The following is a 25,358-nucleotide window of genomic DNA, read 5'->3' on the forward strand; positions in this document are numbered from 1 at the left end:
ACATTTTTCCTTGTTGTCCACTCCAGTATTACAGTTTTGTGTCTCACCCCACTTCAGTTCCTTTTTTCTTTGTCTGTGTCAGTGAATGTATTTGATCCCTGGCTGTCGATAAAAAATCAGAGGAAAAATACAACAGAATCCTTCCCTTTGGTCGCCCATCCAAATCAAAAACCCGTTCTGAACGCTTTGCTTTCTGCAAACTTTGGGTATATTTTTCTCCACTTTCCCTTTGTGCAATTTCCATTGCTTTTTTCAATCCTGCTTTGTGGTCTTTTTCAACCCATCCAAGTCACCTCCCTTACAAGATTATCAGAGGCATTTCTGGGGGAGCTTTGGAGGCGCGACATAGACTTGCGTCGTTGTGCGTAGATGGTGAAAACGTGTAAGCGGAGAAACAGAGAACCCTGTTGTGTGTTTCTGTTGTTTCAGTTGGGTTGAACGTTTCATGGGGGGGGGGGGGAGATGACAGATCTAGTCCTTGTTCCTGATTAAACTCACCCCTCCATCTCATCTTCCCTTCTTGTCTAACCGTCCCACAGGGGATGGGGCTGGTCCGTTGTTGCTGCTTAAGGGGAGGAACCGGATCCAGAGGACCAGGTTCTTCTGCTACAAATAGACACGTCTCACTCGCTCCCTTGGCCTGCCCCAATGGACAGCACGCATGAAATCTCTGAGTCATCCCACCTTGCCCTGACCAGCTCGCTCCCTTCCTTCCTGGTTAGTTAGTTTCCACGTCCGAGCCAAGTAGAGTACAGCTGTGGCTTGTCCCTCTGGAAGGATGACAGCATGAGGCATAATGTCTCTCTTGTCTTGGCACCCTCTCCGAGTTCCACCCGCCTCGCCCCCTCCACCCTCTTCCTCTGGATCCCTGTCTGTTTTCCAAATAACCCCATTCCCTGGAGAGGATCTGGGGACGGCTCCACCCGAGCTACAAAGGTTCGGGGTGGCGGGTTTCCAGGATGTTTGGTGGGGACCGCTCTTCTGCTTCAAAAGAAAATCAGCCAGGCGTTGTCCAGTGGGAGCCAAGCACGGCGGCCTCCCATTGCAAGGGTGTGTCGTTTGAGACCTCCCGTCCCCGAGGTGCAAGTAATCCATTAAATCGCTCCTAGGTCCTTGTTCAAGTAGCCGTGAGCCGCTAAGTCCCTGGGGTTGGGTTTATCTACTGCGGGCTGATTTTTTTAATCCATGGTTTGTTTGCTGAAGCTCCGGTGACAGGCTTCCCCCTTTACAGCCTTGTACTTAAGCACGACCCCGTTCACCACGGGCAACCAGAAATTCCACGCAGGCGAGCGCATGGAATTCCGTCAAAGTGGTAGCGAACACGGACTGGTTCTGTGTCTGTGCGCGTGGTCCCGAGTCTGCGCCCAGCAAAGAAATGGAGCAAGTAGCTTGTGCAAGAAAGCCGTTTCCTCCCCGCTTCATGAATACTGGGTGAAAAACCAACGTGTTGGTGTTTCCTTAAAATTGGAGTTTGGCTCCTTTGCAGCCAACTGTCACTTAGAAGACTCTGTGAAGCGCTATGCAGGCTGGATTAACAATGATTTTCCTCCCCTCCCTCACCAAAGTCTCTAAATTTTCCTTTAAACCAGGGGTGGCAAGTATTTTGCATTGAGTCGGTCACTGTTTGTGGTCACTCACAAAAAGGACTTTGGGGTTTGTTTTCCTGAACTTTGAATATTATTTAGATTTATAAGGCCATCTTGAGTTTTGGTTTGGTGGCCTGATGAATCTCCTTCTCCTTCTCCTTCTCCTTCTCCTTCTCCTTCTCCTTCTCCTTCTCCTTCTCCTTCTCCTTCTCCTTCTCCTTCTCCTTCTCCTCCTCGTCCTGCTGCTGCTCCTCCTTCTTCCTCCTCCTCCTCCTTCTTCCTTCTCCTTCTTCTCCTCTTCCTCCTCCTCGTCCTGCTCCTCCTCCTTCTTCCTTCTCCTCCTCCTCCTCCTCCGTCTTCCTTCTCCTTCTTTTCCTCTTCCTCCTCCTCCTCCTGCTCCTCCTCCTCCTGCTCCTCCTCCTCCTTCCTTCTCCTCCTCCTCCTCCTTCTCCCTTCTCCTTCTTCTCCTCTTCCTCCTCCTCCTCCTCCCTTCTCCTTCTCCTCCTTCTGCCATCTTGAGTTTTGATTTGGCAGCCTCATGCATCTAATAAATTATTATTATTTAGATAAGCTTATCTTGGGTTTTGGTTTGTTGGCCTTATAAATAATGATAATAATAGTAGCAGTAGTAATTATTACCACCATCGTATTAAAAAGTTATTAGTATTGGCTGCTTGGGGTGGAATGAGTAGGGTATGAAGGAATATTTCTGTCTCCGTAATGCTTAATACATAGATTTTATATTTTATATATTAGCTTTTAACTTTCGTATTCCGATATTGGTTGGTTGTTGTTAGTTTTTGTGTTATTATTCCTTTTGTTGTTGTGTGTTTATGTCGTACACCACCCAGAGTCACATGGTTTGATTTCGGCGGCATTATAAATTATAAATTATATAGGGTAGAGTAGATCAGAGGGTGAAAAGATGAGTTGAGGTTGCAGTTACATAGACTTTATTTAAATATATGGAAAAACTTTGTGGCAGTAAAATCTACCAAACAGTAAAAGAGTCTACTTAACGGAGGTGGTGGGTTCTCCATTTCTGGAGATTTTTAAGATGCCTTCATTCGTTTGGCTGAAGAAGTGGTACTAAGTACTGGGCCCAACCTTTATGGCCACCTTCCACTTCTATGATTTTATGACTGCCCTGAACATTCCTGAGAAATCCCACCAGTTTGGCCCCTCTGACCCGTGGGTCACCCTCCCATGCTTGACCCGCCATCTCCTTCCTCCTCTGCTGCTCCCCTCCCTTCACGCCTGGCTGGCCTTGAACTCACTCCTCGGCCTCTGCTGTTCCTCCAGGGATGGTGAGGCAGAAGGACAGAGGAAAATGTGGATTGAACGGGCAGAGTTGCGTAACCTGGATGTAAGTCTCCTCTGTAGCCCCTGGTGCAACTCTTCGAATCATAGCAGGCTGGGACTTGTTGCTGAAAGAGAATGGCTCCTGAAATATCGGTTGCCCCTCGCATACAACCCCAAAAAGAACTTTGGGAATTATTACTTTTCCTGAGTTGGAAAGATTCTGGGGGCTTCCAGCCTGTAAAAAGTTTTGACTGACCTGCATCACCCTTCCTTCCTTCCTTCCTTCCTTCCTTCCTTCCTTCCTTCCTTCCTTCCTTCCTTCCTTCCTTCCTTCCTTCCTTCCTTCCTTCCTTCCCTCCCTCCCTCCCTCCCTCCCTGATCTCTCTCTTCCCTTCCTTCCTTCTCTTTCCTTTTCTCCTTTTCCTCCCTCCCTCCCTCTCTTTCTCTTGTACTGTTAAATCCATCCTGTGACTTCCCCGCACTCCAACCTTCCTCCAATAGGCGTAATGTTCTGGCGTCGCTTACTGGAAGGGCTGCGAAGGTTTGTACCCAACCATATGTCAAACTGTTAGCCAGGAATGATGGATTGAGGAGGTTAGAGAGGAATTGCTTTGACTTCCTTCTCCTCCCCCGCCCCCAATGCTCTTGTCTGGAAGTCGCCAGCTGATACTCCCCCCCGCCCCCCGTAGTCAGAAGTCAAGCGCGTGCTGGGTTGCGGCAAAGCAAACTTTAAAGCCGGGGAAGGCCGTGACTCAGCCGTTGGAGCTTGTTCAAACGCAGCCAGGCAAGGCATGCACCCTTTAGCCAAACAGACGCAATGAGCAAGGTTTCCATCCGTGTGGACCCCAAGCACGCCTCTGTGTTTGAAACTTATTTTTGGAAACGAGAAGAGCCGAAGCCGTAGCCTCCAGGTGAAAATTATCTGCCAAACCAGATCCCGCTTGGTGCCTCCTTTTCTCTCCTCCTTCCTTCCTTCTTTCCTTCCTTCTTTCTCGACTTCCAGTCTGGCCTGCGTGGTTCTCCTTTTCTGGCCAGCTTTTGAACCAGGCTTAGCACAGCCCATCCCCTTGTCCAGTTTAGAAGAGAGAGAGCAAGTTAAAATTGAGCTTCTGCATAATGACTTCACTCATCCCTCACTCAGAAAGGTGGCAGATAATAAGTTTTGGGGAGCTTTTTAAGATCAAGGAGACTGAAATGGCCTTTCTAGTTATCTTAAGAAGAGACCTGAACCAGGGAATCAAGCTGTCCCATTTTGGGGAATCGAAGGGGCTTTGGGGTGATATCAAAGGCAGAGCCACGCTATCTTTCTTCTTCTCCTTTTCTCCTTTCCATCCCTTTTGCTTTTTTTCTTCATCTCTAGCTCTTTCTTTCTATTCTCTTTCCTGATTATTGGTTTGTGTTCGTTTTTATCCTTCTGCTTTTTGAAATTTAATAAAGTTGTGATAAAAAAAAGGCAGACCCACACTGCATAAACACCACTGTATCATTTTTTTTCAAAATGTTGAAGTTTTAAATCCATCCTCAGGATAAGGAAGGCAAGGCAGCTTGTAACATTTGCAAACCGAATTTCGTCGCCTTGAAAGCGTCATCCCCAAACTGTAGAAAGGGAACTACAGAAACCGGAGGGTAAACACGAAAAAAGAAAAGAGGAAGGAAAAAAGTGGGGAGGGGAAATGCTTCTGATCCTATTGGTCAGGATTTTGATTTTTTTTTTAACAACAAGAGACTTATTTCACCATAGTTTTAATCCAAGTTGATTGTTCAGTAGAGTCCATCTTGCAGGGGGCTGAAGAATCTTACATTGTGATTTTGTGTGTTCACTGTTGAACCCGACCCTAAATTTTCAGGTTCAGGTGGGCTACAAAAATGGTCAATAGAAGCCATAGAAAACCACCACGCAAGTTGCCATTGGAGTCCTAATTGGCATAGAAGTTGGAGAGGGTGACCACCATCAAATCTTACATTAAGTGCCTTCTGTACACTTTCATCAAGGCTATCTCTACATTCCTCCATCCAAGGAGACAAAAGAAGTGTTTGAGCTTCCTAAGAAAAAAACATTTCACCAAGTTGGGAACGACTACAAGAAAAATCCTGCGGATAGGGATGGAGGGGAAAAAAATCAGTACAGGGTTATAGCGGATTGATTTTTTTTTATTAACATTTTTCAATGTAGTTTTTCCATTTTTTCCATTTTTTTCAAATTTTTCAATGTCGTTTCAATGTAATTTTTCAATGTTAATTCAGTGAAAATTAACCTATTTTCGATGTACATAAAACAAACAGAAGCAAAGATAGAAAGTAGGAAGTACATAGAAAAGAAAGAAATAAGGGGGAAAAAACCCATACTTTTATGCCTTCTACCCTTCTTTCTATCCAGGAATTATTATCTAAATCTTTTCCCCAACCTCTTTGTCCCTTTTTAATCCCCAGATCATCAATCCAGTTTTTCCTCCTTTCAGCAAAAAGTCTATATAAGGTTTCCAGTCATTTAAAAAAGTCTTTATTGTTTTTTCTCTGGCCAAACGGGTCAGCTTTGCCATTTCCGCAGGTTCGGTTAATGTTATAATCCAGTCTTCCACTGGACTGTAGGTATTTCATTGCTCTTCCAACTTTTTGCATCCAATAATCTTGCCACAGTTGCCATATACCATATGAATTTCCCGTATTTTTTTTCTAATTCCTTGTCCATAAAACCCAATAGGAATAATTCTGGTGGGTTACACCTGGTTGATCTTAAATTTCAGGTTAAGAAGATTAAGGGCCTTTAAATTTGGGCTTTTCCCAGAGGGGAGAGCTGGCCTTTTCTTTCTAAATAAATGGTAAATACATGAGAAAAGCAGATAGAGATTGCTATTCAGGTGGCAGACAGATTGCAGACTTTGCCATGAAAATACAGCTTCCTTTCCCCCCACAAAGGTGGAGGAGTTTTCTAGGGTGGTGAGAATAGTCTGCAGGTATGAATGGTCACTCTGTTGTGTCACCAAGCCTGGGATGAAACACAAGTGCCAGAGTGTGCAGTTGGTGTGTTTCTGGGTGTGCGGTGGCCACTTTGAGTGTGACTCAGCAACATCTGCTGGAATTTTGCTCAAGTTTTCCCCCTGCTCCTTTGTCATCTGGTGCCTCTGACCACACAAGGTCATGGTTTGTTCTCTGCCTTTTTCTGAGTAAGTTGGCTTGTCCTTTTCAGTTGGCCAAGAATCTGGGCCTCAGAGCAGCAGGGAGAATTGGGAAGATAGGTCGTGCGAAGGTCTTGTCATCTGCAAGGAGAAAGAATTGGCCCAACGCAATCATCCTTGTTGTCACTTTGTCTGGCTATTTAAATAAAATAAAATAAAAAAACCCAGAAAACTTGGAATTCAGGTATATTTTTCCACAAATAGGAAGTGACTTATTCATCACAAAAGTCACTCTGGGTGGTGTACGACAAGGTTCTAAAACAATTCACACACAAGAACAATTATGTTCCCATTTATTTACTGTGTTCTACTGTCCTTCTTTTCCTAGATTCTCAGCGTTCCCATCTCTCTTCTTTCACCATGAAGTTAAAAGACAAGTTCCATTCGCCCAAAATAAAAAGGACCCCATCTAAGAAAGGGAAACAGCCTGATCTAGTGGTGAAATCGCCCGAGAAGGTAGTGAACAAGGTAAGCTGGTGGGCCTCATGCCTTTGGAAGCAGAAGCCAGGGGAAGCAGACTGTATCACCGCTACTCCTGAGTTGGTTGAAGAGTACTTGGAAGGGTAGGTAAGTATCAAGGTCAGAATGAAAGCTTCTGAGTATTGTGAGACATGGGTGTCCAAGCCAAATGAGGAAATGTGTGTCAGCCCTACTAGGTAAACCAGACCAGGAAATCAATTCCACAGGAAGGCTAAAACTACTTTGATTGAGTTTGGCTATCATAACAATCTTGCACGTCTGTGCTGGACCTCCTTCTTATATTCCAGTGAATTGGGGAGGTGTCTGTCTGAGTCACTTCTGAATGTTATCTCGTGGCTCTGGATTCAAAAAAATGTTTCAGCCTCTTTGTTCTAGGGAACAGATCTTATGTGTTTCCATCAAGGTCATCTTCCTGACACTCTACAGTATGCCTGATGTCATCCCATGAATGGTGCATGTCTTTGTATCAGACGTTGAATGCAAGTTCATAATTGTGACAGTTACGTGAGGATGTCTCCATGGTTTTCTGCAGATCCTCACCCAGCCTGGATGCCCTCTATAAGTTTTGGGTTTCAACTCATCAATGGCCACATAGACTGAGGAATTCTGGAGTTGCCATCTGCCCGTTATCCAAAGAGGACCTTAGATTTCAGGACCTTGGAGACTTCCAACTTTTTATAGCCTTCCTCATCTATGGCTCCACCCACAATACCCCACCCAGATGAGGACTGAAAGTCCTTAAAGGGACAGACCTCACTTTTGTCATTAAGGCCACAATCTGTTTCCTCTTGGCTAGTCCAGCTGTACCGATAAGTGGATTCCCTTTGGAAGGGGGGTTTCCCGTTGAAACAAACTTGATAGCAAAGAGAACTTAAAACTGCTTTGGTGTTGGTTTTCTTTTTTGTTGAATGAAGCTATTCCAAAAAGTTGCTGCCAAATTGCCATTTTCAAGGTGATTCCATGATTGAGTATAAGCAGGGAAGGGAGCCATTGTATTAACTGTATTTAATGCATTTTATTTTAATTAAATTCAGACATAAATTGGATGAAATCAGATTTTTTGAGTCTTCACCCCCCCCACTTTTTCTTGGCCCTCCCCATTTTCTGGAGGACACAGCCTATAAGGGCCTTGCTAACGACGGTGGCAATTTGCCAGATGGAGTGATTTTATTTACCAAGCAAGCATTTCCGCAGGCTGGTTTTTGCAAGATCCATCTCTGAGGAGTTGGAACCCTAATCCCTTTTAACAACCTGATTTGTCCCTTGAATCAGTGGGAGGGGATGATTAACAACAGGCCGGGTGTTGCATGGTTAGCCCAGGACAAAAGCTTCAAACTAGCTTAAACACGCAAGCAGGTTGTATCAACGACTTCCTTGCATTTATTTTCAGAACCCTGGCCTGATCAACCTTGGTGCCACCTAAGGTGGAAATGGGAATCCTCAAAGCTAGTGTTGAAATGCACAATTATGCATTTGGGCATTTGGTCAAAGCTACGACACATTGACAGGCATGCTAAGCTTGTCTTCTTTAGAAGATCTGGTTCCCCGGTGCTTTCCCCTGCTGGGCCCAAAATGTGACACTTGTTCACATTTGACAGTGACCTCTGTGCGTTGGCCATTTCTCACGCACGATCTGCTTCAGAGGATTGCCGGAGGAAAACGGCGTTCCTGGAAACTCAGTGCAGCGGACGCAGCTCAGTGATGGCTTTTTCTCCAGTTTCGTAAGTCCAACTGGAGCGATGCAGAAAACACGAGAACAGCCTCAGTCTATATACTCACCTGGTGCAGACCTCTGAAAGGAGCGTCCTGCTATTAAAGGCGTTGGTGGCACACCGACACACCTCTTTATTCTGTCAGTGACCAGCAAATTTAAGAGAACCGTGACGGAGTGAAACAAATCGATACAGCAACATACCAGACCTTGCACAATCTACTGTGCATGTTTTCTAGGCATTAAATGCCCCTGGTGCCCCCAGGCCCATTCCATGACTCGCATACACCGATCAAGAGGACCCACCAAACATCTGTTGTTATCATTTGATGTAAAGTGCAAACCCTCACCAAGCATGGGGGCTGGCTGAGTGCAGAAGGAATGTGTATCAGCAGGGCAGATGCACAACATAACAGCATTCCTCTGCGTTGCTCACACAAGTCCAGGTTCCTCCAAACGGGCCCTGGAGAGCACTCATTTCCTTTTTCATGATAATTTGCAAGGAGGAAGTTTTCAGATTTCATACCGAGGCAGCTGCCCTGGGTGGTTTTGTGGGCTATAGAAGGTGTAATGGTATGTGGAAATGACCTTGGGAGTCTGGACCAAGAGACCCTGCCAAGGGAACAGTCAGATAAGAGGAAGCATAGCCCTCAGCTGCATAATGGGTGGAGAAAGGCTCAGAAGGGACCCTCCCTAGTTTCTCAGGCTGTAAAGGAGACGGGGGGAGAGATGTACTTTCAGTCTTGCAGGATTCTGTTAATGTCACCTTACAATAAAGTAGAATTAGCTCATCTAGTCATGTTTCCTGTCTAGTTTACCTTGTAAGGCTGACAGAAGGGAAGACTGTTTTGTCAACATTTCTTGGCACCTGCGTCTCTGTTGAACATGAGGCCAGAAATCAAATCATTCTTTGCAATTTCCTCTATCCATCTTTCCTGGACTGGGGGGTGTATTCGAACAATACAACTAGTACTCCCTTCCCAACCAGGTTGGTGCTGATGGAACAAAGGGGACCACTTTTGTACAATTTATTTTTGGCCTATTATTTGCATAATAATACAGTATTGTGATCTCTTTTCTTCACCTGAAAAACAGCATGGGTTGTAAAGGATAGTTGAGATCATTGCAAGCTGCTGATCTACTGGGAAACTGAGTTTGGTATTGCTTTCCGTAAAAATATACACTAACCGTATTCAAATCATTAAACATTTGAATCACCTATTTTGAAATGGCCTGTGTTCAGTGCAAAACTGTTTCTGGGTATGGTTTTACATTTGAAACGGTCTGTTTTGACCATTTGGGAACTGTGAGCTCAAAACTGCCAGGTTTCAGACATCTCAAAACATGATGGAAACTGCCTTTTGTGGGTTCAGAATGGGTTGACTTCAAATCGGTTTGCATGTCTTTACTATTCGCTCTATTAAATAGGAACCTTTGTAAAAATGCTCTTTCTGTCTCTCAGAACTTGACAAGGCTGGAAGAGAAGGAGAAGGATGTAGTGAGCGCCCTACGCTACTTTAAGACCATCGTGGACAAAATGGCAATCGATAACAAGGTGTTGGAAATGTTGCCCGGATCTGCAAGTAAGGTTCTGGAAGCCATTTTGCCCCTGGTGCAGACGGACCCACGGATTCAGCAGAGGTGAGTCATGATGTGGCATCCTGACTAAGAAGGTTGGAGAGTTTGGGTTGTCACTTTCCCCAGAATCTGCAACAGAGATTGGGGTGATCATTTCTACCTAATTCTTCCCCTCTGGATGCTTTAGGTCATCTTCAGTGTCTTACGTTGCTAAGCAGTTTCCTTAAACCACATCATATATTTGCACCAGCAAGTCTAGTTGAATTTCCACGGGTTGTGTTCATACCATACTTTACACCAAGTTGCAGCCACGTTTACAGAACTTGTAAAACTATTGTTAATCTTGCTGAGGTTTGTGGGGGGAATGTTAATCTAGAATTTTGCCTGAACTTGTCCCATTTTATTCACTTGATGTATCATGACATCACCAGGTGTTTTCTGGCCATTCCCTCATTCTTTGGGGTCATTATTCTTAGATTCTCCCATCCTGCTTCTGCTGGCCCATTGCCACCTTCCTTAAAAAGGAGAAAGCCCTTTGGGCATCTCACCAGGTTGTCCACTGATAGCCATCTCTGATGGCTGTGGTCTGCTCTGAGATCAGAGACAGCTCCATCAATCATCACCAGAGTTCTAACATCACAGAAGTCTTGTCCTTCTCCATTGAGAAGAAGGATTTGCACTGATGTGGCTTGCTTCTGGTGGGGCAACCAAGGTGATCATAGTTCCAGCCTGTCTTTACTCATGCAGGCTTATCTATTGGGGGAAGCAACCTGTGGCTCTCTCTGTGTGGCTTGGATTACGGCTCTGGATTCTTCCCATTAGACAGGCTGGCCAGATGCAGGGAATAGTCATTCAACAACATCTGGAGCACCCCAGGGAGTCTTTACCTAGTCAGTCAAGTCTCCCTTGAATTAAGCTCAACTCTAGGTGACTTCATGGACATGATGTTTTCTTGGCAATAATAAGTGGTTTGCCCTTGTCTTCTCCCTAGATGTTTCTTCAGCTTGCCAGTCTAGCTTTTATCCCTTGGGTTTCCTAGTAGATGCCCACCCAAGGACTAACAGGCCCAACCCTGCTTAGCTGTTGGAGTTCAGCCACGGTTGGGTGGATGGTGTCATCTCTTCATGGAAGCATCCATATGGTTTTCTGGCAGCAGTATGGAAGTAGCTTACTGTTGCCTTCTTCGGAGATATTTTTTCAACTTCCTAGTCTAACCCAGGATTTCCTGATTGTCTCCCATCCAGGGACCGACCCTCCTTAACTCCCTGAGACCAGCCAAGCGCTGCCCTCTGCTGTTGCTACATACCAATGTATAAATTCAGAAAGTTGACACCTGTTTAAATGCGGAGGAGTTCTAAATATAAAAAAATTCCAGAGCAGTGCATTGCCGATTCCCAGCAGTGGATACCATAATGCAAGTCTCTCTGCCTGTTCTCCCATATGATTTCTGCTTCTTTCACCTCTGCAGTTCTGCCATCACTTCCTGTTACAGCCGGGTGTATCAGAGCCTGGGAAATTTGATTCGCTGGTCCGATCAGGTGATGCTCGAAGGAATCAACGCTGAAGACAAGGAGGTGGTGAACACGGTCAAAGGGGTTATCAAGGCTGTTCTGGATGGAGTTAAGGTATGGGGTCTCCTTGGTGTGTTCCAGCAACACCTTTTAGAGCTACTAAGAGTCCTCAACCTGCTGCTCTCCAGGAATGTTGGGGCAGCTTCCAGAATTCCTATCCAACACGAGAAAGGATGACTTTATGGTTGGGTATCCCGTCAGCATCCCTGCTCCAAACTTAAGAACGTGCTAATTTCTCAGAACTGACCATTGCAAGAATGAGATTCCAATGCCCCTTGGAAGCAGCTGATCACCCAATAAAGCACACTAATGGTAAAACCCCAGGCATCATCCATGGTGGTTAAATTTGCAATGACTTTCTTTCAATCCCAATTAGTGATTTACAGGAGGACTTTCCATACTGTAGTCTATTCCATTTTTGGTATGGAGGCAACGTTTGGAGTGAAGCCCTCTCTGTTAGAGTGAGCCCTCCAAGAGCTGGGCTGTACCATTAATTTTTGTGTTGAACTGTTTAAAGATGGTGGTATCTGGTTGATGGTAGTGTGTGTTGAAAATCCAGGCAGACAGTTCAGTTTCCACCACCTCTGACCACTGCAAGGCATATTCAATTCCCATTTTCCTTCCCCGTGTTTTTACGTTTTTGCCAAGGATGGCTTACAACTCTGCTGTAACATGTTCTGTACATTGGTGTACAAAAGTAAATCTGGATTACCTTGAAGAGAGTCTACCCTGTGACTTGGCTCCTTCTAAAGCTGGAGCAACAGACCTAACCAGAAACTGAAAGGCTCACCATGTTATACAAGGTGGGGTTACCTGCTGATTTCTCCTAAACAAGCCAGGAATTGCAAGAGGAGGACAAAGTGGGTTTGCAGTTCTGGCTAGGACACAGCATTGAACACTGGGAGCTGTGGTTTGGAGAGCACCATAAACGTTCCATTCTTGATTTAATTGGGACTTTGCGACATACATTTGCAATAAGCCAGGATGTTCTAGGATTCTAGCCAACTGTTGCATCTGATTGTGGTCACCATAACTAAACCAAGTTTGGATGAAGAACCAGGCAGACTGCCTTTCCTGCAACTTCCCATAGCCTCATTCTTATCTTCCTGGTCTCTGAAACATTGGTAGATCCAAAACCAAAAGTTATTTTCTATGACTTTTGCCATTTTTCACATCTCCTTTTGCCAGGATTCTGATGCAACGCTCTGGATTCTGTGCTTGAATATTCTGAGAAGCCAATTTCCCTATTTTTTGCCATTCACTGCAGGAAGTTGTTATATTTAGATTTACAATAAAAACCGAACCTCTTCAGGAGCCAAATTGCCCAGATATTTTGAGATTGTTCATGCTACAGATTTCAATAGATATATATTTGTTCCCCCACCCACCCTTGGGTTCCTTCTACTTCCCTGGAACTTGAACTGTTAAGCTATGGAGGAAGGAGAGGTAGACTCCCATAGTGAGCTAAGCCAGAAGTCAACAGTGGACAGTGAGGTTTAAGCTTGTGTTGAACCTTAACCCTTCTGGGGCTTGATGGCATGAAGATATGGAGCCAACAATGGAAAAGGCGGGGTTGGAGGAGTGGGAGGTGAAGGAAGAAGTAAGAAATGGGACACTGAGGTTCAAGGCTGTCCAACAATGCTACAATAATACAAGTTCAGCAGCAGTGGGGCTGGTGATCCCACACATGGAAACACTATAGGTCGATCCCTTTTCTGTAGTCCTGAAGACCCCAGATTATACAATGCCACATGACAGCCTTTCTCAAACACATGGATGTTATTCATCAGAACAGCCTCCTCCTTTTCTGTCGTCAAGAAACTCTCTTCTCTTGTGCTGTGTCAAAATTGGGTCATCTTTGATACATCCACGTACTCCGCATGTGTTCCTGATGCCATTTCTGAATAATTTGTCAATGTTGTCTTGTTGCTTCCCTTATCCAGCCCCTGCTTCTCTCTTTGTAGCTGGGGTTTCCATGCAAACAACTTGTACAACATGGGCAGTTCAACAAGCCCTTAGTTACTTCTCAAATATGTCCCTGGTTCTGGACACTCATTCATTCATTCATTCATTCATTCATTCATTCATTCATTCATTCATTCATTCATTCATTCATTCTCTCATCTGATCTCCATTCTGAAGTATGAGCTTTTGGGATGGACAATTGTACCAGGTGAAATAAGGAATAAGTAAATGAGTTTTGAAGGGGGGAGTGAGGAGAGGATGGTGTCTCTGGGGGAATAAGATGGATACAACAAATTTATATATATATTTTTTCTCATATTCCATTGTTGACCAGGAGCTGGTCAAGCTCACGAATGAGAAGGAAGAACACCCCTCTCCCACAAGCCCAGTCAAGCCCAGCTTACCTGTGTGTACAGCAGACAGGTGAGTACCATGACTACCTGATGAACGTTAAGCTGGACCATCCCCCTGGCCCTTATGATTTACAGCAAGAATGAAAATGAGACAGAAGAAACAAGGGAAAAGATCAGCAGTCTCTCCCCATTAGACAAAAGGTTCAGAGGAATTTCTTCCAAAGAGTTGGGTACATTGTGGTCCTGGGGCATCACATATGGGTCCAGTGATACTACCTCCTCCCCGTGGAGGGTTTCACAAAAGGCAGGCATGAGTGCCTGGCAACCTTCCATTCTGCGAGTATCTACCTACCTCACTTTCTATCTCTATCTCCTTTCAAGTCTGTCTTTCATCTATCCATTCATCTATCCTCTCTGTTGCTCTAGCTATATCACCTGTATCTATCATCCTCTCCATTTATATCTTCTCTCTGTCTGTGTCTATCTCTATTTCTGCCTATCTTGTCTACTGATGTTGGCTGGGGAATTCTGGGAGTTGAAGTCCACAGATCTGAAAGTTGACAAGGTTGAGAAACACTGACCCCTCCATCCATCCATCCATCCATCCATCCATCCATCCATCCATCCATCCATCTTACCTACACCTATCTAAATGTCCAGCCAGCATGTCCAAAGAGACAACCATCTAAATAAACAAATGCTCAAGGACCTGAGAAGAGAAAAGCTAAGCTGAAATCTTTGCATGAGTTGGAAAGACGTGTATTCTTTTTTAAAGAAGGATTGGGCCCAACACCAGCTTTCACTGGCCACCTGGTGCCGCACACGCTCTCTCCGTGCTGCATCAAATGCGACGCAGCCTTATCAGTGTGTTACCTGGGGGGTCAACTAAGTTTTTCCCTTTTCCAGCCAGTTGGAGCTTCCCTTGACAGATCGTGAGATAGAGATTCTCAACAAGACGGCAGGGATAACTCCGACAGCAGAAGTGTTGGTGGATACCACAGACGAAGAGATTGCCCCACCGAAACCGCCCCTTCCTTGCATTCGGGTCGCTGAAAACAGGTAGATAAATCCATAAGAAGTCAAATCTTGCCCTTTAATTTCCTGATGCTAAATAGGGGCTGTTTTCAGAGTATATCCTTCACCGGGTCAGCTTGTAACAAGCTAAAGTCATCAGCATATTCAGACTTAAACCGCCTCATCTTACATACTTGCTAAAAGATATTTAAACAATGCCCAGAAGATATTTAAATGATGGTCACTCTCTTTCTAGTTCCTCCCCATCCTGACCCTAACAGCCTCTAATTAACTGAGTGAAGAATGCACCTTTGGGGTTAGCCTTTCCATCTTGTCCATATGGTTACGTACCAGATTGTGGATCACAGTGAATTTTGGATTTTATTGAGGAGATGAACTGGTCTAAAGCAATGGGGAGGGGAGCGGGATCCATGGCCACCACTGAGCATTATTGATTAAACAGGGTGGGAAGTTTGGAATCTTCAAGAAATTGTGGAATTAAAATTTCCAGTTGTTCAGCAGCAAAGCTTGATCCTTCAGACACTTAACCCTTTAGCCAATTGCTTGCTTTGGGGCAGAAGGTTCACACGCAACACAGACCGGTCTCTTCACTGCAAAGTAAAATGAAGCCATAGTCAAGCAGAAGGTCTGCCCCACCCCAACCATCATACACAGGAGTGAAGTTCTTCCTTCTGTCTTTCTGAGTTCACGGATAATTCATTGTCTTCTGCCAACCTTGGGAAAACCTCATCTGGATTGATGAGTTCCTGTCTCACCAGCTCTATTGTTTGCATCAACTACTAAAGTGATGTTGGCAATTGTAGTTATGATTTCTAAAAGTCTACAGAACTGCCATAAAATATTTCCCAGCTTTCCTCCTCAGCCCTGGGGGAAGGATCTGGAGGGCTGATCTACTTTTATTGGGGGAGTTCCCAAAGAATTGCTCTATTTATTTGTTAATTTGCAGAATTTTACAGGGCCGCCTCTCTCGTAGAATCCCAATCCAGTTGAGTTCTCTCACCCTGACTCACCGCGATGGTGATTGTAGAAACTACTTGGCAAAGGGCAATGGGCCAGCTGTCCTTTGTCTCACTGTAGATTTATTTATTCTTCATGAATTTCACTGGAGAATGGACATAGAAACAATACGTGCAAAATTGCAGGCATGGACGGTGCTCTGCAGCTGATTTGCAACCTGAGGTCAGGGTTAAGGGGAGAGAAAGTTAGAGACCCTCTAACCACCTGCATTAAATTTACAGGGTGTGTGTCAGCCAGTGAATGGGAGCAGAGAAAACCCTCCTGTTTTCCATCTCGCCTTTTTGTTTGAAGTATGCTAGGAAACGTACGAGCACCGCGGTGTGGTTTGCTAGAAAAGCGTGGGAGGTTTGAAAAATTTCCAGCCGTGCCCATGTTCTCAGCCCTCAAAAGTAGCTGGAATGCCCCAGAAACTGAGACATTTGCTCCTATGGCACCCCTAGAAGGATCGAGACCCCTTGACCTATCAGCCCCCTTACAAAAGAGTGATGCAGTCGGAGGATCCCCTCATAAGCATTGGATAGGACCTTCAGAAACCTCCCCATGTTGTCATCAAATTCTGATTCTGAATGGGATGAAAGAGAGACCTGATTACAACAATGATTGAAGAGGAACTCAATCTTCTAAATTTAGTTATAAGGCTATGGAAAGCTGGGGGAATCAAATGTAGCATTTCTATGGAGCCTTCAAAATACAGTTGGATATGTCCGTCCGTCCCTGGAAAAAGGTGGACGCCCCTTCCTTAGGAACTGTGTTTAGGTCTTCTGAGATGTTTTACTTTTAGCCAAAGTTTGATGCACAAACCCAGAACATGAGTTTCATTTGTTTGCAACCCATGGAATTAATTGAATTTTAATTTTAATTAATTCAACAGGTAAGGAGCAACTGCATATGTTCAAAGAATATCCCAGGCTTGTTGTGGAGTAATTGACTCCACTTATGGTTCCATGTGATCTGAATCTGGATTCAAGAGGGGGTAATTGATTGTTAACCCCCCTCTGGATATCAAGAAAAGAGTGTTCTTAAAATCAGCTATTATAGCCACAGTGTCACTACTGTGCCCAGTTCAGTTTCAGTTTTTACATCCTGCAGGATGAAGTAGGGTTAGACCAGCATATCCTGGTTCTATGCCCCTGGTTTTTAATTCTCTTTTTCCAACATCAGCAAAGTGAACGTTCAACGTTGAGTTTATTCAATAAACTGTGGTTAAATAAAATGTGGTTCACAAGTTGCAATGGGGCTTGTTTGGTCTTGGTTCAGCATGTGTGAACACAGTCATTCTGGCTTGTCCAGCAAACTGTGCCTCAAACAAACCATGGATCAACTTGATGTGGAAGCTCAGATAGGAGTTTCAGCCCAGACTCAAAAACATGGTTTCAACTCAGGCTACAAACCAAGTTTAAAATCAAGGTGGGATGCTAGTTTCGTAGGGTAATTAGTACACCAGAATTGTTCCTGTCTTGCTAGTGATGTTTGGGGCAGAGAAATAGTGTTGCAAATGGGCTGCTGTTGGTGTACCAGCCTTTGGTGGATCTCCATGAAGTTCTGGCCCTTGTGTTGGGAATGGTATTGGAATTCCTAAGCCTGTTGTTTCTCAGAGAAGCTGGTCTGCCTGTTCTGAACTCCTGTGGTTTGTTATGATTCACTCATGGGGTATGTTCGCTGTTCTTTCTATATTTTTCTTGTTCTTCATCTCATGCAGCCTCCCTCCTGCCCTGCCACCTAAGAAACGTCAGTCAGCACCATCTCCTACACGAGTGGCTATCGTAGCCCCCATGAGCCGGACAACCAGTGGCTCCAGTTTACCCATTGGAATCAACAAACAGGTAAATTACCAGCCATATCCATCAAAAAGCTGTCCAGGTAGGATGGTGTGTCCATATAATATCTCTCTCCTTAGTACAAAATTCGGGTACCGAACTTGACGTACAAATGTAAGATCATCTCCTCCTGCCACTGCATTTTCCATTGGTTCCATTTTTCCAAAATAACAACTTCCTTTCTGGATTCAGACATTTAAAATGCACCCATCTGTGGCCCCATTCATATCGAGAAGATTGAAGCGTGTTGTAAGAACACTCGTCCTGTTTTGCTTCCAAGATCTTCCCATTGACTAATTCACTGTTTCTCAACCTTGGCAACTTTATGATGTGTGGACTTCAACTCCCAGAATTCCCCAGCCAGCATGTGTGGACTTCAACTCCCAGCATGCTGGCTGGAGAATTCTGGGACCTGAAGTCCACACATCGTAAAGTTGCCAAGGTTGAGAAACACTGGACTAATTTACTAATTTGGTCCCCTTTGACAAGCAACAGCTTGCAAGTGTCTGTGCTCGTTTTTCAGGACGGGAAATCTTACAGGGAAAGAAGAAGGCAGGGATCCCAGAAGACCCAACATTTGGGACTCAGCTTCTTTTAAAAGATGGGTTTTCAAGCCCCCTTTGAAAATAGGAGGCTGGCGCATCTCTGGAGGGAAACCAGTTATAAATAAGGAACAGAATGGGAGGGAAATGAACAGCAGGATAAAACGTGTATTCTTAACTGGGCAACTGTGAAAAGTGTGATTGGGATTTTTGGGGCAGCTGAAAAAGCTTCATTGACCTCCACAAATCCCAGCCGTGCTGTTTGAAGATAAATGATTCTCTCTTGTGTAATACCGTTCGTGGCGACCCAGGCTAATCTTTTAGCAGCCTGGCTATCAATGGAACACATGACTAAGAATTGTGCCTTTAGAAGATGCCAGATTGAAGATGCCTTCCTGTCTCTCTCTCAATCTATTCTTTTCTCAGCTGCTTTGCCTTAATGCTGTCCCCCATATTTCTGGGCTTTCTGGTTTTTAATAATGCTCAGTTTTGAAGTGTGTTACAGATTTGTGCCTAGCACCAAAAAGGAGTTGTCTTTCTGTTGAACAGGATTTCATTTTCATCTATTCCATTTTTTTTTTTTTTTTGGCATGCCTAGCTAAAAAGAGGAATGACAGCAAACATAGGGAGAGGGCCTCTGTCAAGGATCCGAAAGGAATCAGTTGTTTAAACGAGTCAGCCTAACTCATACCCCTTCTCCTTCCCACCCCCAGGATTTTGAAAACGATGGCTATCCCCAGAGGAGGTTGTCGGGGGGCAGCCAGTCTTACGGAGGAGAATCCCCCCGCCTGTCGCCGTACAGCAGCATGGGGAAACTCAGCAAATCTGATGAACAACTCTCCTCATTGGACTGTGACAGCGGGCAGTGCTCTCACAACACAAGCTGTGAAACATTAGGTAAAGACTTGGGGCATCTCCTCTTGGCCATTGATTGGCTGAGCACGTATTTACCTTAAGCCGACAGGTGCAGTAACCCATTGAACCCCATTCGTGATGGGGATCGGAGATTGCAATTATTATCCGAGAATGAGGATGTCTGGGGCTGCATTCCTGCTACCCTTGGCCACTGCATTGTTGGAAATATGATTTCCAAACCATGGGAAGTCAATATTCCACCCTCCTCTGTGTTAATCAGACCCTACCCTCAGTACCGAGGGCCGTTCTGGGCCCCACAGTTTAAGAAAAGATGGAGAGAAACTGGAAGAGGTTCAAAGAAGACCGTTGAAAATGATGGAAACCGGGTTCTCCAAGGAGAGATTAAGGGGAATGGGGTATGCTTAGTTTTGAGAAGACTGCAAGAGATATGATAGCACTCTTCAGATATGTGAAAGGGGGTGTCACACAAGCTGATGAAGACCTGTTCTCTATCATCCCAGAGCAGGGTTTCTCAACCTTATCAGCTTTAAGATATGTGGACTTCAGCTCCCAGAATTCCCCAGCCAGCATTTTTGGCAGCCATGTAGGTGCATTTTGTCCAGGACACTCTGTCAGGTTCAGCCCAAGGAACTCCACGAGACGGTTCTGGAATTGCTCTGTTCTTTATTAGCTTGCACCTGCTAGACAGAATCTCGCCAGACTAACTCTAACTCCCAAAGTCTGCAACTAAATTCCTTAGGGTGGTGCCAGTCTCATCCTCTTTGCTTTCACACGCTCAGTCTGTGGGCTGGGGAGATGCTTCTCCCCATGATCTTGAACCTCCTCATCCAAGACCTCCATCACACACTCTGTCCCCAACCTGGTCCCACAGATCTTCCCATAATGCACCCATTGCCGCTTGAAACAGCCCATTGGTGGGCCAGAAATATTGGATGGGATCATAGAATCTATATTTGGAGAGTGCAAAATAGGCCAATGGCTCTAACTTTTTATTCACATCTCTTTGTTTCCTGACCCCCTCTCCAAAATGGTGGCATCTCCTGGTAGTTTGAATCTGCCCATGTTTGATACCATCTTGACTTGTAGGTTCTCTTCTCTGCCTGTTTCGTGCTTTGTCCCATGGTATTTTTCCCTCTCTTTGCTTTCATTTCAGATCATTATGATCCTGATTACGAGTTCTTGCAGCAGGACCTCTCAAATGCTGACCAGATCCCCCAGCCGGGACATGGCGTGCTCAGCCCTTTGCCGGAGTGCCTGCGGGAATCCGCCTCCCCGTTTCTCGGACACTCTTTCCAGCTGCCAGAGCATTGTATCTCCTCAACAGCTGCCCCGGCAGCTGAGATCCCACCGGCTCTCCCGGAGAAGAAGAGGAGAGGAACAGCAGCCTCTGCTTTTGACGTTCCCAGCTGTCGGGTCCTGCTGGAGAGACATCCTTCGCAATATGACAACATTTCGGAGGAGGACTTACACATTCCTCCGCTCTTGCCCTGGGTGTTCTCCACCCCTTTTGCGGCTGTGCTGCCCTATCAGCCTGGGAAACCACCACCCCCTGTTGAATTCCTCACGGATTTTGCCAGTTCCAATGCGGCCAGTGAATCCGAGGAGCCCCCTCCCCTGCCCGAAAAAAAAAACAAACACAGTAAGTGCTCCCTTGATCCTGATACGTTCGGCTACTGCTGTAACCCCTGAGAACTGGAGAATGGGACAGAAGCATGCCACACTTTCAGTCACTGTGGTCAGAGGTACTTCCAAGGGTCACAAAAAGGTGGAGGTGCCTTCCTGCTTTAAGGAACATAAGAACATCAGCCGTGCCCTGCTGGATTGGACCCCTGGCCCAGTCTGTTGACACAGTGGTCAACCAACTGCCCAAGGAAGCCCACTAGTCTCCCAGCAGATGGCCTTCAGAGATAGTTCTCTTCCCATCAAGGCTGATAGCCCTTGATCCCTAGGACTTCCATGAATTGGTCCAACCCTTGTTTGAAGCCAGCCAAGCTAAGTCTCCAGGGCCATATCATAAAACCTTTGAGGTGTTAGAAAGAAGTCTTAGGAAGTTCAGGCTAGAGTATTTTCCCCCACCCACCCCTTTCTCTTTTACTTTCCATCCGTAGCGTTTCAAAGAGCAGCCCCAAACTTCCTGCCCATTGTGTGTTTTTGAAACCATGACGGGGAACTTCCCCGCCCCCGCAGAATTACGACCAGCTAGATAAATGTATGATTCACTGCCAAGATCTGAGTGATTACCCCGATGTTGACAGGACTACAACCCGCGGTTTAATTTTAGAGAATTTCCCTTTCAAGAAACACATAGATTGTATGATTACCCAGGACTTAAAAAAAAAAAATTTTTAGCTAGCTTAGTGTCATTTTCTGCACTGGGCCCCCAGATTTGCCTCCCCCCTCCGCCTTTAGCTGCTGGTTTAATCACATGGCGAATCCCACTTAATCCTGGCTTGTTTGGATGTTTGCTTAGCAGTTAGTGGACTTGATTCAAGGGAGCTCATAATCCTAAGAAAAGAGAGGCGAAAGTGTGTGAGCCTGTTTTACAAACCCCGATGAGAATTTACCATCTGGGTTAACAGTTAAGCCATTGAAGGATATTTACATTGGATTGGTTGAGTTTGATTCTCATTTATTTATTATTATTTAGATTACTTTGGTGCTTTATTTGACTTGGGCTTCGTGCAGAGTAAGACCCCAACCGATCCTGTTTGCAAAGCAAGGTTCAGTGACAGAGTATTGAGGCAGGAGTGGTGGCCATCTTTGGGCCTTCAAGCAGAAAGACCCCTCCCCAGCTAAGCCATTGGGCTTTAAAAAAATCAAATTTAGTTGTGATTTGCTGCAGGACCAGCAGGAACCTCGATGATGGCTTAGGGTGACACAATGGGTGGGGTGGACCTGCATCCAGGAAAAACGGCAGACTGCTTCAGCTAGAACTGCCACTAGAAGGTAGCCAAGAGAAGTTCTCAAACATCAAACTGTGTTTGCCGCCCTCCAGTGGTGGTCCAGATTTCTGTGTCCACATCTGGTAGTTGATGCAACCCACCACTGCTAGGAGACCACCATGAAGTGGTTCTCCATAGAGGAACAGTGGTCGGAGCAGCACTTCATGGTGGTCCTCCAGCAGTGGTGGGTTGCATCAGCTACCAGATGTAAACCCTGGTGCCTTCCAGAAGGGTTGGACTTTAAATTCCATGATGTCTAGCCAACATAGCTTTTGGTTGGGTTTAAGGTATTGGACTACAAACTCCTGCACATACATCAGCTCTCAGAATTCTCTACGACGCTTGAGAATTCTGGGAGTTGGTCCACACACTTTAAGATTGGCAGATACATGTGTATCATTGCTGTTTCTTTATCTAACATACCTTCATTTGGTGAGTAAGATGGGTGATGGGAAACCAATCTCACTTTGACCTCCTTATCCCTGGAGTAATTATACACACGAGTTGAATGAGTTCCTCACTAAGTCAAAAACTACCAAGCCCAGGAAGTTCTATAGAAGGAAACTGCGCAACCCAACTGCACCCCCTTGGCTCCTACTTGTAGCATTTGACCCATAATTTAGGACACACAAGCTGGTGCAAGGCCAGTTGAGTTTTCCTTCTGTGCCTCTCTGAATCCATCAACCCAACCAGGGGACAGGAAGAGGGAGAGAAAGTTCTCCAAACATCTCACCAAGACAGTGACCCCCAGATGTCCTTTCTCTGTTCCAGTGTTGGCCTATATGCAGTTTGTAGAAGATTACTCTGAACCACAACCTTCCATGTTTTACCAAACACCGCAGAACGAACACATCTACCAACAGAAGAATAAGCATCTGATGGAGGTGTATGGATTCAATGACTCCTTTAGCAGCGCAGACTCTGGCCAGGATCTGGCCCCACCTCCTGCCCTCCCACCAAAACAAAGGCAGCTGGTGAGTCCTCTTATTGTCCTGTTTCACCTCAGTTGAGTTTGTCTGCTGAGAAGAAGATTGTAGCCCCTGTTTTTGCTTCCGGTCATCATACGGTCATCATAAGTTTTTGCTTCCGGTCATCATATGTTAATTTGCTCTGGGGTTGTGTTTTGTAGGGGGGGGAAGTGCTCCTTGATTGTATTTAATGTTCATGGTTCATCCCTCAGCTGGTGCCTTCCAAACACGTTGAGTTCCACCTCCCGTAACTGACGATCTCCTAAGGAGATTCGGAGGGAATATTTCATTGAAATACCTACACCTGGAAGAGTCAGGTTTGATTCTAAAAAGGGAACAAGCAAGCTTTGGATGGTGAAAAGCACCGGGATGAAATTAACCAGGCTGTGGGGAGGGAGGGTTATTCTCTGACTTGGCTGTGAGTTTCCCCAGCGATTTGATCTTGCAATCAGCATTTTGTTACTCCGTTTCTTCTCTCCCGTGTTGCTCTGCCTTCTAAGGACTGCCTGCAACCTCCCTTATTCCTTTTCTGCTTTCTTTCATTTGGGCTTTTCCCCTTTCAGTTCAGTCCCTCTTTGAAGAAGATCAAATCCTTACTCCTTCACCTTTCGTCTCTCGCCACGGGATCAGAAAGCAAACAACGTTCCTTAGGCAACCCATTGCCTTCGCATGAAATGGCTGGTTTCCAACTGCCTAATCCTATTTCCCCCAGTTGGGTAGAAGAAGAATCTAGAATTGTAGGGTTGGGTGGGGTCTTTGAGGTCCTCTAGTCCAACCCCAAGGCAGGCACTGAGTTCTAATCTCCCATCAATGCACGTTGTTCCTTTTTCTTTCGTCTTTCTTCCTCTCCCCTCTTCTTTCTCTCCCTCCTACAGGCTTCTTTCGCTGCTTCCTTCTCTTCTGTCTCCTACTGTGTCCAACCATCCCAAGGGCCCCTGGGCTCTGAGGAGACCAGCACAGTTCAGGGCCTCAGCGTGTCCGTCTCTAATTCCTTCCTCCATCAGAATAGCTCCTTTCCTGCGCACTCGGTGAGTTACTAACGGAAGACCTTTCTTTTCCCAGCTTGCTTTCTCTCACTCTTTTGATTAGGGGATGAGGGGAAGGGGTGTCACTTTCAGGGGTCCCTCCATTTTTAAATATACCAGGAGTTGTGTCTGTCTAGATCAGTGTTTCTTGACCTTGGCAGCGTGTGTGGACTTCAACTCCCAGAATTCCTCATTTCCCATGCTGGCTGGGGAATTCTGGGAGTTGAAGTCCACACATTTTCAAGCTACCAAGGTTGAGAAACACTGTTCTAGTTGCTGTGCACGGTGGTGCAAATGTGCCCAGCACTTGGGGTGGGCCAGGGGAGGAAAATGCCATATATATTCACGGATAAACCCATCCGTGCATAAACTGATCCTCGAATTTTTAACTAAAATACCATGAAAAATGTGCCTCCCATGGAGAAGCTGACCCTTAAAATGTTTGTATGTTTTAATGTTCACAATTGGCTTATCCGTGGGTAAACCATGGATTATCCAATTTTCATGGTATTTTGGTTAAAAATTCAAGGGTCAGCTTATCTATCGATGGGCTTATCCATGAGTATGTACAGGATATGGGGGATTTTTAAAAAGTATTACCATATATCCTTGTGGATAACCCAATCTGCGGATAAGCCGAATCCAAATTTTGGGGTAGATTTGGGCACCTAAAATTCTCAGCTTATTTGCAAATATATACAGTAGCTAAAATGTTGCTGGACCAAAAACAACACGCAAAAATCCCACGAGATTTCGTTGCTCCCATCCCTTTTCGCAAGATTTCGGCATTCTTGCCCCAGATGGTGTGAGATTCGGCATTCTGATGAAACCTTGGCCATCTTGCTGGAATTGGGGCATTTTTAAAAATGGTTTGATTGATGAGTTAGACAAATGCCATCCATGGATGTTGTACGTGACTTGGGGTCCGACGTCTGCGATGGACAATCTGGTGGCTTTGGAATGCAGGTTGAAATGTCAAAGGTAATTGAAAATGTCTCATCAAGGGTGGAAAGAAGGACATCGCTTCTCAATGAAATAAGGGAGAGGGGGATGTTTCTTCTCTAGGTAGGAATTAGCAGAAGGAACCAAGGGGACCAGTGAAATCTTGAGATGGCTCCATTACTGTCGTTAATATTCATTCTGTCTTGTGCCTTGTGTTTTTTTAAAACATTTTAATGACTGTTTTTTTTATAGATATTGATTGTTTTAATGAATTGCTGTATGCCACCCAGAATCACTTTTTGTGAGATGGGCGGCCGTATACGTATGATAAATAAATAAAATAAGTAAACCAAACTTAGATTCAGGAGTGAGCTACAGTTCACTGGGTCTGCAGGTCAACATGAACAGCAGCTTGTCTGCTGCCAGGACCTCAGTTCCTAACCAAGATTCCCCACTACCAAACTACCCTGAT

The 25,358-nt window shown here is 45.2% G+C and overlaps 1 protein-coding gene across 7 annotated transcripts in view; it reads left to right on the forward strand.

Moving 5' to 3' along the window:
• Positions 1-25,358, forward strand: part of RAPGEF1 (Rap guanine nucleotide exchange factor 1) — a 76,473-nt gene that overhangs the window by 25,876 nt on the left and 25,239 nt on the right. For 5 of the 7 annotated variants that reach the window (XM_088147067.1, XM_088147065.1, XM_088147069.1 and 2 more), the window contains exons 2-11: positions 6,393-6,532; positions 9,718-9,896; positions 11,302-11,458; positions 13,704-13,792; positions 14,629-14,781; positions 17,474-17,597; positions 18,847-19,030; positions 20,163-20,648; positions 22,723-22,925; positions 23,795-23,947. In XM_088147067.1, coding sequence (XP_088003193.1) covers positions 6,393-6,532; positions 9,718-9,896; positions 11,302-11,458; positions 13,704-13,792; positions 14,629-14,781; positions 17,474-17,597; positions 18,847-19,030; positions 20,163-20,648; positions 22,723-22,925; positions 23,795-23,947 — 1,868 coding nt within the window. The remainder of the gene's footprint in view (positions 1-6,392; positions 6,533-9,717; positions 9,897-11,301; positions 11,459-13,703; positions 13,793-14,628; positions 14,782-17,473; positions 17,598-18,846; positions 19,031-20,162; positions 20,649-22,722; positions 22,926-23,794; positions 23,948-25,358) is intronic. The other 2 variants (XM_088147070.1, XM_088147071.1) reach the window with 1 other exon arrangement.

Source organism: Python bivittatus, unplaced genomic scaffold (genome assembly GCF_059951505.1).
Source record: "Python bivittatus isolate LINGU-HERP-01145 unplaced genomic scaffold, Pbiv_v1 ctg000160_np1212, whole genome shotgun sequence".
In the NCBI taxonomy this organism is placed as follows: domain Eukaryota; kingdom Metazoa; phylum Chordata; class Lepidosauria; order Squamata; family Pythonidae; genus Python; species Python bivittatus.